Raw genomic sequence first — 12,516 nt, 5'->3', positions numbered from 1 at the left:
AAAGCTGAGATACAGAAGTATTAGTAAATCGGTGCCAGGAATGAGGTAACCGTTTAGATCCAATGCGGCCGCTCCAGCATCGTACTCATGCCCAGCACCCTCTAAACCCTCCCGGGACTCTGCAGAGCCCGCTGACCACTCACAGAGCCCAGCTTGGGGGAGGGCTTTAAGGTGAAGCACGTGACCCCCTACTTGTGCAGCCCGGGCCGGGAAGTTTGCGCTCCCGAAGTCATGGAGCGCAGCAAGGGAGGGGCCAGCGCCAGCCCGCGTGTGGGTGGCTGGGTGGTGGCGTGGGTGGGGGTCCGCCTATAATTATCTGGGGAAATGCATCCGCGCTCCGTTTTTCGCTGCGGCAGCTCCGAGGGCACCTCCTGTTCTCCCTGATCCTCCGGGAGTGGCTGGGCGCTCAGTCCGCTCTGATCCCACCGAGACCACCCGGGGTTGGCAGGAAGGAGACGAGGCGTCTGCTGGAGAGGGCAGGGACCCGCTAAGCTGATCTCCTGTACAGTAGTGCTACTTAAAATATGCTGGGGACCATCACCATCACAGGTAAGGCACAGGTCAGGTCGCTTGTGTCCTTCCCGGACGGCAGGCACGGGGCACGAAAAGGGCTTTCTTCCGTCGAATGCGCGTTTGGTGGGGAGCCCGGGAGGTCAGTGGCTGGACCGTTATTGGCATTTATTTCTCTCCGTATGCTGAGTTTTTCATCAGAAGAACATTCTCTCTTGGGCTTAGCAAGAATCAAACAACCTCAGCTTTTCGTTTTTGGCTGAGCTGGACTCTTCTTGGCTGTGCCTATGGGAGACTTTTAGTATATTTTCTTCGGGGTTGTACCTTTCCCTTAGGGAGACAGGGATGTGGAGAGGAACAGCAGCAGCCGACTGAATAGAAATATGTCAGATGTATGTGAACTTGAAAATAAGTTGTGAAAGCTTAATCTCTTGCCGTAGTCGTAGACCAAATACTTTCCTCTTCTGGGCAAATTACAAGTGTTTGCATTTTGACTTGTTTACTAGGAACTTTGAATAAAGGTACACTGGGTGGTTTAGGGGACTAACATTTAAGCTCTGCTTTAAGTGGTGGTTTTAATAAAGCCATAGTTATTATAAAATTGGTGGCTAGGAAGCAACACTATTTAAGCAACAAATAGTATTTAAAAAGTATGTTTCTTTAGCTTACTTTCTAGGAATTTGGTCGTATGAATTATAATATTGAATGCCTACTTCTACAAATAACTTCTATGCATGAAACTTTTAGAATGCCCTTACGGCTCCTCTAACTTGACTTGATAGTCTTATGCCATTGTACTGTGGCCTCACTTGCTTATTTTCTCTTCCTCTCATCAAGAAAATTAAACTGCATTTGCGAATTTAACTTTATAGGAACAGCACTTCTTTAAATATTTGTGATCATTGCTGCCAAATCTACTTTTGTTTTTATTTTTGTTTTTGTTTTGAGATGGAGTCTTGCTCTTTTGCCGTAATGGAGTACAGTGGCTCGATCTTGGCTCACTGCAACCTCCGCCTCCCAGGTTCAAGCGATTCTCCTGCCTCAGCCTCCCGAGTAGCTGGGGTTACAGGCGCACACCAAGCCCAGCTAATTTTGTATTTTTAGTAGAACCAGGGTTTCACCAAGTTGGCCAGGATGGTCTCGATCTCTTGACCTCGTGATCTGCCTGCCTCAGTCTCCCAAAGTGCTGGGATTATAGGCATGAGCCACTGCACCTGGCCTACATGTTTTTTTTTTTTTAAAGCAACTACAGAATTTCTAGGACTTAAAATTTTCTCAGTGCAACTGCTCCTGCAAAGCCATGCACTCCTGTGTAATTTAAAAGAATGTGAAAGTTCAGCAATACTAAAATTATCTCTCACTTCCTATAGATTAGCTTGTTTTCTTTGAGATTTCCTTAAAATTTGCCCCCCAAGTTGACTTGGCTAACCTTTCTACCATTTACCCAGCTTGAAAGTTTATGCCATATCTCGAAACTATTAGTGAACAGACTGTACAAAATGAAAAAATTTAAAACACGAAAATCTCCATTTTTTTTCCCCGAATCATTAATTTTTCTATGAATGGAATATGCAAATGTGTATTGTAGGGAGTCACAGCTTGGGGTGGTGCTTCTGAGATCATGACTTTTTTCTGAGTACTTTCTGGGTACAATATGATTTTTATCATATTCACTATTCGGTTAGTCGCATACTGAGATTCCTATGGTAAAAGAAGGTGGTCTAAAGTTTTAGCAGTCATTAAAGGTTAATAAACTTGGAACACTTGAGGGGGACTTTAATAGTTGGCTCAGATAACCCCAATGGAATGATAAATGAATGGAAATAGTGGGAAGGACTAATTTTTAAGGCAAAATCAGATAATTGAGTCTATTGCTTTCTGAATTTACTTTTCTTACAGTGTGGGTGTGGAGGATGTGGCAAAATTTTGCACTTTTTCCTGGTAATAAGAAAGTGCAGAGAAAATCTTAACTCCAAAAATTTAACAGCAAGAAATCTTATGTAGTGGAAGAAGTAAAAATGAAAGGGAGTTTCAGCTGTTTTTCCTCCGCAAGTTATTCTGATGGAGAAGATTCATAATCATCATCTTTAAATAGTTGTTCAGAATCTTGAAAAGCCATGAGGGCTTTAAAAATTGACAGTAAGGTGGTCGGGCGTGGTGGCTCACGCCTGTAATCCCAGCACTTTGGGAGGCTGAGGCGGGAGGATCATGAGGTCAGGAGTACGAGACTAGCCTGACCATCATGGTGAAACCTTGTCTCTACTAAAAATACAAAAATTAACCGGGCATGGTGGTGTGCATGTGTGATCCCAGCTACTCAGGAGGCTGAGGCAGAGAGAATTGCTTGAACCTGGGAGGCAGAGGTTGCAGTGAGCCGAGATTGTGCCACTGCCCTGCAGCCTGGTTAACAGAACGAGACTCCGCCTCAAAAAAAAAAAAAATTGACAGTAAGGTTTAGTGCAATCTGAAAGGTCTCTTGCGTCTTTGGGATTACTCACTTAAATACGATAGAAGGTTATTGTAGTTCTCTTTAGCACTATGTTATTTTAGGAGGCGTGTGTTTAAATTTTACCATTTATTAACGGGACTGATGGCATTTTGTAGGAACTACTTAGGAATGAGTTTGCATTTCTGAAAGTAAGGAAAAGCTATCACTTAATACTATTATCCCCCCCGCCCCCCCCCACACACACACAACCCAGTTTACACAAACCACTAAAATGAATGCAGTGGAAATTGAATTATGAAATGATTGCTTATTCACATTACATACTGTTGCCATTCTTGGGGTCTCTTTCTCTCACATCTCATTTGCAATAAGTTAGCTTAGAAACAAGGAATAAGTGATGTATGTGACACGATGATCATCCCCTTCCCCACTCAACTGTAAATGGCATGCCAGCAAAAAAAATCCCTTTTTTTTTTTTTTTTTTTTTTGAGATGAAGTCTCACTGTGTCACCCAGGCTGGAGTGCAGTGGCTCGATCTCAGCTCACTGCAACCTCCACCTCCCAGGTTCAAGCAATTCTCCCTGCCTCAGCCTGCCGAGTAGCTGGGATTACAGGCGCCCACCACCACGCCCCACTAATGTTTGTATTTTTAGTAGAGACAAGGTTTCGCCATGTTGGCCAGGCTGGTCTTGAACTCCTGACTTCAGGTGATCCACCCTGCCTCAGCCTCCCAAAATGCTGGGATTACAAGCGTGAGCCACCACGCCTGGCCAAAAAAAAAAATGCTTTTTAAATTAAGCAAGTACCTTTTCTATTTTCTCTAAGTCACCCACATTACTGACACTGATAATACTGATAATATTGCAAACTGTCAAGTATCATGAGAAATAGGGACATCATTCTTTAAAGTAGAAACTGGGGGAGAATCAACATTCGTGTTAGTTCTAGATTATTTATAATGCACTTCCCGATGCAAATAATTTTTACAAGAGAAAAAAAATACCTCGCACATGGGTGTTTCCCATCTGCTATGGAGAGAGATTCCTTGTCAAGAGACTTTGGAGACACGAAATGGATACTTTCACAACTGCTAGATTAATAACTACCACTTCCTGAGCGCCTAGTCTGGCAGGTGTTTCTCAGCACTTTGTGGACATTATCATGTATTCCTCACAAGAATCCTGCAAAAAGTGGTTCTGTAACCCCGTTTCTATCGCGAAAGCAAGTTTCTCATGATTTGATAATTACCCAAGGTTTCACAGCTAGTAAGGGCATAACTGTAGAGTACCTTGCAAAAGACCTCTTTCTCGTTGTGAAGATGCTAATACTTGTGTTAGTGACGTCCACATTCTTACATGCCCGCTCAGATGTTTAAGGGATCGTGAAACATCAATATAAAAACCAGGGATTGGGGCTGGACACTGTGGTTTATGCCTGTAATCTCAGCACTTTGGGAGGCCAAGGCAGGCGGATCGCTTGAGTCCAGGAGTTCGAGACCAGCATGGTCAACATAGGGGAGACCTCCTCTCTAAAAAAAATTAAAAATTTAGCTGGGCAATGTGGCCCGTGCCTGTAGTCCCAGTTACTTAGGAAGCTGAGGTAGGAGGATCACTTGTGCCACTGTATTCCAGCCTGAGCAACAGAGCAAGACCCTGTCCCCACCCCCCCCCCCCCCAAAAAAACACCAGGTCCAATGATGATGTCACCTATGTGCTTCTGTATGGGATTTTTGCTTTTATGAATTTGAATGTATCTCCGCTTGGAGGTTTTCTGGTTAATGAGCTTTAGAACAAGGGAAGTTGGGTGTGTAGCATATAAGGGATGGACTTAGAATGCAGAGAATTCCTGGAAAAATTCCAGGACAATGCTACGAATCTTGGGGGAAAGATAACTAGTTCCAGATGTCACTGTAAGCCGTCCTGATGTGCCTGGGGATGGGGAGCGCTGGTGAGACTAAGCCTGAAAAATGAACATGTCGTTTCTGCAATATCGTACTTCTTTTTCTCAACAAAAAATGATGGTGGTGGTGTCACTGAAACCTGATAGCTAAGGTTTGGAAAAAACAGTAACATTTTGTAATATGTAATCAACATATTCCTTTATGTTTTTTTCTTCTTTTAAGCCTCTAAAGTAAAAGAAAACAATGTATAATTTCTCTCTTAGTCGCTAAGTATTTGGAAAAGTGAGAAAAGAAAGACGATGCTCCAGGTTTTGAACACGTGGGCCGTCTCTACATTATATGGAGCTTGGGGCCAGGGAGCGCAGAGCCAGCAGGGACCACTGTAGCTTAGCCCTTCTTGGGATCATGGAGCCTTTGCAGCTTTGGGGACGGGGAGATTATGGATATTTTCTAAAGGAAAATGTGTATTTGCACATACACATTATAGACCTGGACATTGATTTGATAAACTGGGATTCACAGACCATTTATCTGGAGACAAACCTAGGTTAATAGCAGGTAACACCTCAGTGTGAAACACTTCAGTAATTCTTGGCCAAAGTGAGATTTTTGTACATGAAATGATTTCAAGTTTTGGTTTCTTACTACATCACTAAAGATGCAACTTTTCATATATTTTCACATTTATTTGACTCCATTAATATTCCATAGACTTTTTTTTTTTAACCTCAAAGTGGTTTGTTATGACAAAGCTGTTTAAAATTTTTTAATTTTAAATTTTAAAACAAGCTGTTTGTTATTATTAAACATGTGTTATAATTTTTTTATAATGTAGTAATTGAGGATAGTTTATACTCTTAAAAATAGGGTGAAAGGTGTTCACTCCAGGAGGTATCTTTTGTTCTCTATTTCACTTTCCACACTTATTATTAAGAATAACTTTCATTTATCTTAGAAAAACATAAAGCAAAAAGCCTACCCAAGGTCTTGGCAGTGGTAACTTCAAGTTATTTTTCCTTCCGGAATGTTGTAGCATGAAGTAGCTTCATCCGTATCCAGTCTTTATTTTTACTTCATCTTTTTAAAAGTTTTGTTTTGGAGTACAGTAGCATGATCATAGATCACTGCAGCCTGGAACTCCTGGGCTCAACGATCCTCCTGCCTCAGCCTCCCAAGCAGCTGGGACCCTACTGAGTAGCATGTCCAGCCCTGCGTCTTTTTTTTTTTTTTTTTTGAGACAGAGTCTCGCTCTTTCGCCAGGCTGGAGTGCAGTGGCATGATCTTAGCTCAATGCAACCTCCACCTCCCAGGTTCAAATGATTCTCCTGCCTCAGTCTCCTGAGTAGCTGGGATTACAGGTGCCCGCCACCACACCCGGCTAAATTTTTGTGTTTTTAGTAGAGATGGGGTTTCATCATGTTAGCCAGGATGGTCTCGATCTCCTGACCCTGTGATCCACCTGCCTTGGCCTCCCAAAGTGCTGGAATTACAGAGGTGAGCCACCACGCCCGGCCCAGCCCTGTGTCTTATATGCACTATATCCATGCAGAGATCCCTCCTTCTTGGGTATATTCAGAGAATGAAAGCTCTTTCTACAGCTTCTTTAAAATTATCTTATCTTTTCCAAGTAATATTTTCAGCATGTTGACCCTGTCTCACACAAGCATGTGATTAGGTGTCTCCACCCAGAAGAAGGGCATAGAAATATCTGGTTTCTGTAGTAATACTCTCTTGAGAAACAAGGCATGGATGATGTTGTTTCACTAATGATTGATGTCGAAAGACCTGTCAATCAAGACATGTATCACACATGGGTGTGTAGCCTGTTGGAAGGATTAGTCTTTTTTCCTGCCCTTTGAAGTGTCTACAGGGTGGGAAAAGACCAGTGACTAACAGGACAGTACGAAGACGGAGGTGCCTGTGAATTCGGGCTCCAGAGGCTTCTACAGGGGGCACACCGACCACTCCCTTTAACATTTTGGCCATCTTTGTGACCTAGTGGGATGCTGGAGTTGTTTCTAACTGAACCTCAGCACCAGTGAGTACCGGAGCACCACGATTGGGCTTTCTGGGCATCGGAGAGACTTGGGTGGATAGCCGCGTGTTTAAAAACAGCGGGATCATTCAGTCACACATGAGTTTAAAAACTACATTGTGTGGAGGCCGGGCGCGGTGGCTCACGCCTGTAATCCCAGCATTTTGGGAGGCTGAGACGGGCGGATCCTGAGGTCAGGAGATCGAGACCATCCTGGCTAACATGGTGAAACCCCGTCTCTACTAAAAAAATACAAAAAACTAGCCGGGCGAGGTGGCAGGCGCCTGTAGTCCCAGCTACTCGGGAGGCTGAGGCAGGAGAATGGCGTGAACCTGGGAGGCGGAGCTTGCAGTGAGCTGAGATCCGGCCACTGCACTCCAGCCTGGGCGACAGAGCGAGACTCCGTCTCAAAAAAAAAAAAAAAAAAAAAAAAAAAAACCTACATTGTGTGGAAAAGGCCACTCCAAAATCAAAGGAGGTTTTAGGGGCCCCAAAAAGTACATCCCCATATCAGTGATCCCAAATCAAAGATGGAGCTTTCTGATCTTCCTCTTTGTAGCCAGTCAGACAAAGCTAAGGCAGATGAAAATTCCGTAGGAGTTTTGAATTAAAAGAAGCGCCCTAAAGGAAGGCTGTGATGACGTGTGGCTGTGAATGGATTCCACTGTGCCAGGCCTGCATGGGTGAGCACTGGCTGCCTGTCCTGGAAGCCTCCTCCATTATTTTTAGAGGCCTCTTATCAATCACTTACTCCCTTCACTCCCAGCAGTGGGAGTGGGTTGAGCCTCTGGTCTGAGCCTCTCCTGCCTGCTGTCCCCACATCTTTTAGACTGTTTTATAATGCATTTAACAGCCTCCCACGGTGCTCACTAAGCTGCAATCTTTAACTCATTCACAACCAGCATGCAGGGAGCACGTAAAAATAGTTTCTCAGGCCAGGTGCAATAGCTCACGCCTGTAATCCCAGCACTTTGGGAGGCCGAGGCTAGCGGATCACCTGAGGTCAGGAGTTTGAGACCAACCTGGCCAACATGGCGAAACTCCGTCTCTACCAAAAATAAAAAATCAGCTAGGCATGGTGGCAAGCGCCTGTGGTCCCAACTACTCGGGAGGCTGAGGCAAGAAAATTGCTTGAACCCAGGAGGTGGAGGCTGCAGTGATTCGAGATCACACCACTACACTCTAGCCTGGGCAACGTAGCAAGACTGTGTCTCAAAAAAAAAAAAAATTTTTTTTTTTCAAAGGTTTCTGCTAGCCACAAACTAGAAGGGAATGATGATGGTCTTGTTTGGCAATCTTTACCAGCAGCAAGAAACTGGGAAATATGGGGGTGATTTTGGTGTATCATGTACAGTTGGGCTGGGGAAAGCAAAAAAAAGTGAAGGAGATGGCCGGGCGCGGTGGCTCAAGCCTGTAATCCCAGCACTTTGGGAGGCCGAGACGGGCGGATCACAAGGTCAGGAGATCGAGACCATCCTGGCGAACCCGGTGAAACCCCGTCTCTACTAAAAAATACAAAAAAAACTAGCCGGGCGAGGTGGCGGGCGCCTGTAGTCCCAGCTACTCAGGAGGCTGAGGCAGGAGAATAGCGTGAACCCGGGAGGCGGAGCTTGCAGTGAGCTGAGATCGCGCCACTGCACTCCAGCCTGGGTGACAGAGCGAGACCCCGTCTCAAAAAAAAAAAAAAAAAAAAAAAAAAAAGTGAAGGAGATGAGGAGGGGGAGGCCAGCACAGGAAGAAGGGTCCCGGCCACCTTTGAGCCATACTTGAGGTAAAGGACCTGCATCTGGCCAGGCTCTGTGGCTTATGTCTGTAATCCCAGCACTTTGGGAGGCTGAGGTGGGAGGATCGCTTGAGGCCAGGAGTTCAAGACTAGCCTGGGCAACATAGCGAGATCCTCCATCTCTACAAAAACAAAAACAGAAAAGGGATCTGCATCTTTACATGGTGCAAATAAAGAAAACTAGAAGATAGGGAGTTAACTCGAGACATATTATGTGCCTCTTTTCTCCCCTTGAAATGTTGATGTTGGAAGTCAAGGTGTTAAAAATAGGCACAATGTCACATTCAACTTTACAGGATTTGAAAGTGCATCTCGGCTGGGCGCGGTGGCTCATGCCTGTAATCCCAACACTTTAGGAGGCTGAGGCAGGTGGATCACTTGAGGCAGTAGTTCGAAACCAGCCTGGCCAACATGGCGAAACCCTGTCTCTACTAAAAATACAAAAATTAGCCGGGTGTGGTGGCGGGCACCTGTAGTCCCAGCTTCGCAGGAGGCTGAGACAGGAGAACCGCTGGAACACTGGAGGCAGAGGCTGCAGAGAGCCGAGATCACGCCATTATACTCCAGCCTGGGCAACAGAGCAAGACTCCGTCTCAAAAAAAATAAAAAAGAGTGCATCTCAATTTTTTTTTTTTTTTTTTTGAAACGGAATAGTTGTCGCCCAGGCTGGAGTGCAGTGGTAGGATCTCCACTGCAAGCTCCACCGCCCGGGTTCACGCCATTCTCCTGCCTCAGCCTCCTGGAACTAAAGGAGTCCGCCACCATGTTTGGCTAATTTTTACTAAGAGAGACAGGGTTTCTCCGTGTTAGCCAGGATGGTCTTGATCTCCTGACCTCGTGATCCACCCGCCTCGGCCTCCCAGAGTGCTGGGGTTACAGACGTGAGCCACTGCACCCAATCTTCAACTTTTTGTATGTGATTTTCAGTGACTTCTGGTGGTGAAAATCAAGACCTTTCTGGTTCAGCAGAGCTGAAAGCTGTTCAATACCGCCCTCTTCTGTCCAAAACTCATTCAGGCATTTGGACAATGATTTTCTACTCAGGAATGTTTGTGAGGAAGGATGATGGTGAAGATTTGACATTATCTAACCATGGGGACAGAAAAACAAATTTTGCAGCCATTAGGTCTTAGTTTTAAAGACTCTGTTCAGAAAACAAAACAAATAGTGATTATCTGGATGTTGTCCTTATGAAAAGTTTTCCCTATTCTCTGTGTTTTTAAAGTTGTCTACAATTTATACTGATTATGTTTGGAATTGGCAAAAAGTAATGAAAATTAAAGTTTTATTTTTATAGAAAGCCAACTGATACGTCATCTTCATAACCAGCCTTAGTGTCCTCACCTATAATGTAAGCAACTTATGTTATAGGTGAGGACACTAAGAACAGAGATTTTCATTTTCTTTTTATTTCACTTTTTTTTTTTTTTTTTTTTTTTTTTTTTTTGAGATGGAGACTCACTCTGTTATCCAGGCTAGAGTGCAGTGGCACGATCTCCACTCATTGTAACCTCCACCTTGCGGGTTCAAGCTATCCTCCTGCCTCAGCCTCCTAAGTAGCTGGGATTACAAGCATGTACCACCACGCCCAGCTAGCTTTTGTATTTTTAGTAGAGACAGGGTTTGACTGTGTTGCCCAAAGCTGGTCTCAGACTCCTGACCCCAAAGTGATCCTCCTGCCTCGGCCTCTCAAAGTGCTGGGATTACAGCCCTGTGAGCCGCTGTACCTGGCCTTATTTTTAGTTTAGCTTCAGGGATACGTGTATAGGTTTGTTACATGGATATATTGCATAATGGTGAAGTTTGGGCTCTTGTGTACCCATCACAGGAGTGGTGAACATTGTACTCAATAGTATATTTCAACGCTCACTTCCCTCCCACCTTCCCTCCCTTTTAGAGTCCCCAGTGTCTATTATTTCCATCTTTATGTCCCTGTGTACTCATTGGTTAACTACCATTTATGAGAATACGCAGCATTTTACTTTCTGAGTTATTTTACTTAGGTTTATGGCCTCCAGATCCTTCCATGTTGCTGCAAGGGACATGATTTCTTTCTTTTTTATGGCTGCATATATTCCATGGTGTATGTGGACCACGTTTTCTTTATCCAGTCAAACTTTGGACACTTGGGTTGGTTCTATGACTTTGCTAGTGTGAATAGTGCTGCAAGAAACATGTATCTTTTTGATAAATTGATTTTCTCTCTCTTGGGTAGGTGCCAAATAATGGATTGCTGTGTGGAATGGTAGTTCTGTTTTTTGTTCCTTGAGAAATCTCCATAGTGTTTTCTATAGCTCTCTTACTAATTTACATTCCCACTGGCAACGTATACACGTTCCCTTTTCTCCACATCTGTGCCAACATCTGCTGTTTTTTGACTTTTTAATAATAGCTATTCTGGGTAGGCGCAGTGACTCACATCTATAATCCCAGCACTTTGGGAGGCTGAGGCAGGTGGATCACCTGAGGTCAGGAGTTCGAGACCAGCCTGGCCAACATGGTGAAACCCCGTCTCTACTAAAAATATAAAAATTAGCCAGGCGTAGTGGCGTGCGACTGTAGTCCCAGCTACTCGGGAGGCTGAGACAGAATTGCGTGAACCCAGGAGGCGGAGGTTGCAGTGAACTGAGATCGCGCCATTACACTGCAACCTAGCCGACAGAGCGAGACTCCGTCTCAAAATAAATAAATAATAAAAAATAGCCATTCTGACTGGTGCAAGATTGTGGTTTTAAATTGCATTTCTCTGATAGTGATGCTGAGAATGTTTTCATATGTTTCTTTGCTGTTTGTATGTCTTCTTTGGAGAAATGTCTAAGAACAGAGATTTTTAGGAAACTTGCCCAAGGGCCCAGTGCTAGTAAGTGTTACAACTAAAATTTAAACCCCTCTGCCTGAATTCTTTTTCTCTCTTCGGTGGGAGAAAGTTAACTCGTTTTCCTGTTATTTAATACAATATAAAATTTATATTATGGTATGTAATGTGAAGGAAATATCTGATATCCTCCTCTAAAATCAGGTCGGGTAAATCATCACTCTACATTTTGTTGTTTTCTATAATTTTTAGTAGTTATCTGCAATTCCGAGTGCATTCTTCCAAGTGATTTTAAAAAAAAAAAGTAATTTCAGGCCAGTTCCGGTGGCTCACGCCTGTAATCTCAGCACTTTGAGAGGCCGAGGCAGGTAGATCACCCGAGGTCAGGAGTTCGAGAGCAGCCTGGCCAACATGGTGAAATCCCATCTCTACTAAAAATACAAAAAATTAGCTGGGCGTGGGGGTGGGCGCCTGTAATCCCAGCACTTTGAGAGGCCGAGGCGGGTAGATCACCCGAGGTCGGGAGTTCGAGAGCAGCCTGGCCAATATGGTGAAACCCCATCTCTGCTAAAAATACAAAAAATTAGCTGGGCGTGGGGGTGGGCGCCTGTAATCCCAGCTACTTGGGAGGCTGGGACAGAAGAATCGCTTGAACCTGGGAGGCGGAGGTTGCAGTGAGCTGAGATCATGCCATTGCACTCCAGGCTGGGCAACAAGAGCGAGTTTCTGTATCAAAAACAAAAAACAAAAAGATAACTGTAAACATTCAGAAAGTTGGAAAACTAAAATGAATACATAGAACACCCATACTCTTTACTCAGATTCATCTAACCCAAATAGTGGAATATTGTCAACATTTTCCCTAACTTGCTGTATTTACTCTCTTTTTGTTGGAAAACAAAACAAACCTCAGTCCACAGGTTTCTGTTATAACTCACATAGGCATGAGATATATTAATAAATTCACTGAAGAAGGCCGGGCACAGTGGCTCACACCTGTAATCCCAGCATTTTGGGAGGCTGA

At 44.2% G+C, this 12,516-nt stretch overlaps 1 protein-coding gene across 2 annotated transcripts in view; it reads left to right on the top strand.

The window, feature by feature from the left end:
* AKAP12 (A-kinase anchoring protein 12) overlaps positions 1-12,516 on the top strand; it is a 123,204-nt gene that overhangs the window by 89,158 nt on the left and 21,530 nt on the right. Inside the window, exon 1 of one of the 2 annotated variants that reach the window (XM_050786225.1) lies at positions 194-549. The exons of the other annotated variant lie outside the window; for it this stretch is intronic. Within the exon in view, the coding sequence (XP_050642182.1) occupies positions 525-549 (25 nt within the window). The 5' untranslated portion in view covers positions 194-524. Of the gene's footprint in view, positions 1-193; positions 550-12,516 lie in introns of those variants that run through there. 2 annotated transcript variants of the gene reach the window in all.

The sequence above is a fragment of the Macaca thibetana genome, chromosome 4, assembly GCF_024542745.1.
Source record: "Macaca thibetana thibetana isolate TM-01 chromosome 4, ASM2454274v1, whole genome shotgun sequence".
Taxonomy (NCBI): domain Eukaryota; kingdom Metazoa; phylum Chordata; class Mammalia; order Primates; family Cercopithecidae; genus Macaca; species Macaca thibetana.
Note: the sequence above shows the minus strand (reverse complement) of the source record. Positions and strands in the feature narration are given on the sequence as shown.